This window comes from Dromiciops gliroides, chromosome 6 (genome assembly GCF_019393635.1).
Source record: "Dromiciops gliroides isolate mDroGli1 chromosome 6, mDroGli1.pri, whole genome shotgun sequence".
NCBI classification, from domain to species: domain Eukaryota; kingdom Metazoa; phylum Chordata; class Mammalia; order Microbiotheria; family Microbiotheriidae; genus Dromiciops; species Dromiciops gliroides.
The window spans coordinates 16,581,399-16,583,223 of NC_057866.1; the positions used below are offsets into that span (position 1 = coordinate 16,581,399).

Below are 1,825 nucleotides of genomic sequence, written 5' to 3' on the forward strand. Positions count from 1 at the left end.
TGCATCATGGCCCCGTGGTGTTTTTAATAGACCACTCCCACAACTATGCAAGTGATATCCACTGGCAACTGTTCCCCCTCAGGAAATGGGGACTTCACTTCACTTTATAGAATTTATGGCTACAATGATCCCAGGACAAAGATGGATCTCAGTGAAATTTTAGCCAACTTTCTTTGGTCCTCCTTTCCCTCCTTTCAGTCTTTTAACTTTCCCCTCATTTTGGTTCCTCTCTCTTCTCCTTCATTCCTCTTTTCTCTCTTCATCAGAGTGAAGTATATTTCTAGGGAAAGACCTAGTTCTCCACTTTTGCCAGAGAATAAAGCACTTCCCTTTCCTGGATTGGGAAATGCCACTTTAGTGATTAATAAAAATTTAGTAGCTTGAAAAATGATGAGAAGTAATAAATGGGGGACTCTCTTCCTATGAGAAAATGGATGGGTGAAATTTGAGGATCTAGTGTAATTTCTGCAACAACTACTTAGATGTTCTTGTTCCCTTGATAACTTATTTCCACCTTCAAATAAGATGTGTCTCTGACCATGTTGACTTTTGTGATGGTTACACTTTTGTTGCAGGTAAATGATAAAACTCTCAAATGACATCTATGGAGAACAGATCTGCAGTGAAGGAGTTCATCCTTATAGGAATAACAGATGTCCCAGAGCTTCAGGTTCCTCTCTTCACAATGTTCACCTTCATCTATCTGATCACCCTGGTAGGGAACTTGGGGATAATAGCTCTGATCTCCCGGGATTCTCGCCTCCATACCCCAATGTACTTTTTCCTCAGTAATCTCTCTCTGGTGGATTTTGGCTACTCCTCAACTATTACTCCCAAGGTGATAGCTGGACTCCTCACAGGGGATAAGGTCATCTCCTATGATGGATGTGCTGCACAGTTGTTCTTCTTTGGGTTCTTTGCTGTTACTGAAAGTTTCCTCCTAGCCTCCATGGCCTATGATCGCCATGCAGCTGTGTGCAAGCCTCTACATTATACCACCATTATGACATCAACTGTATGTACACTTCTGGCCAGTGGTGCTTACATCTGTGGCTTTCTGACTTCCTCCATAGTAGTAGGAAACATTTTTAGCCTTTCATTTTGTAGGTCCAATGTGATCCATCACTTTTTTTGTGATATTCCCCCTCTTTTAGTTCTCTCTTGCTCTGATATTCACCTCAGTGAGTCAACAATTTTTATCTTAGGGTTTTTCAATGCATTTTGCCCATTTCTTGTTATCTTTACTTCTTACTTGTTAATATTCATCACCATCTTGAAGATCCGTTCTGCTGAAGGCCGCCAGAAAGCCTTCTCCACTTGTGCTTCCCATCTCACAGCAGTGTCCATATTTTTTGGTACAATCATCTTCATGTACTTCCAACCCAGTTCAAGCCATTCAATGGACACAGACAAAATAGTGTCAGTGTTCTACACCATGGTCATCCCCATGTTGAACCCTCTGGTCTATTGTTTGAGGAACAAAGAGGTCAAGAATGCCTTTAGGAAAGCTGTGAGGGGACAATAACTTGACTTAAGTTATCATTTTTCTTAGAGAAAAAATCTAATCTGCACCTTCCTCTTTCTAAAGCCCAGCCTCCAAGCCAGGATTTTTTTCTTATGCATATAGAAGTGTAATCTAAACCTTTTCAGAGGTAAGATTATGTGGTAGTAAAGATTTACAGTTGAGAGAGACCTGAATTTAAATTCTGTCTCTGACATTGTCATATTTTGTTACCCTAGGCAAGTCACTGAAAGTCTCAGCCTCAATTTCTTCATGTTTGAAAAGACAATTTTATGCCTCAGCTTATAATATTATTGTGTAGAA

General features: G+C 40.2%; 1 protein-coding gene across 1 annotated transcript; it reads left to right on the forward strand.

The window, feature by feature from the left end:
* The first annotated feature begins 595 nt into the window (after positions 1 to 595).
* On the forward strand, positions 596 to 1,525 carry LOC122731325 (olfactory receptor 5B2-like). Its single transcript, XM_043971358.1, has one exon. The coding sequence runs from the start codon at positions 596 to 598 to the stop codon at positions 1,523 to 1,525; it is 930 nt and encodes a 309-aa protein (XP_043827293.1).
* The last annotated feature ends 300 nt before the right edge of the window (positions 1,526 to 1,825 follow it).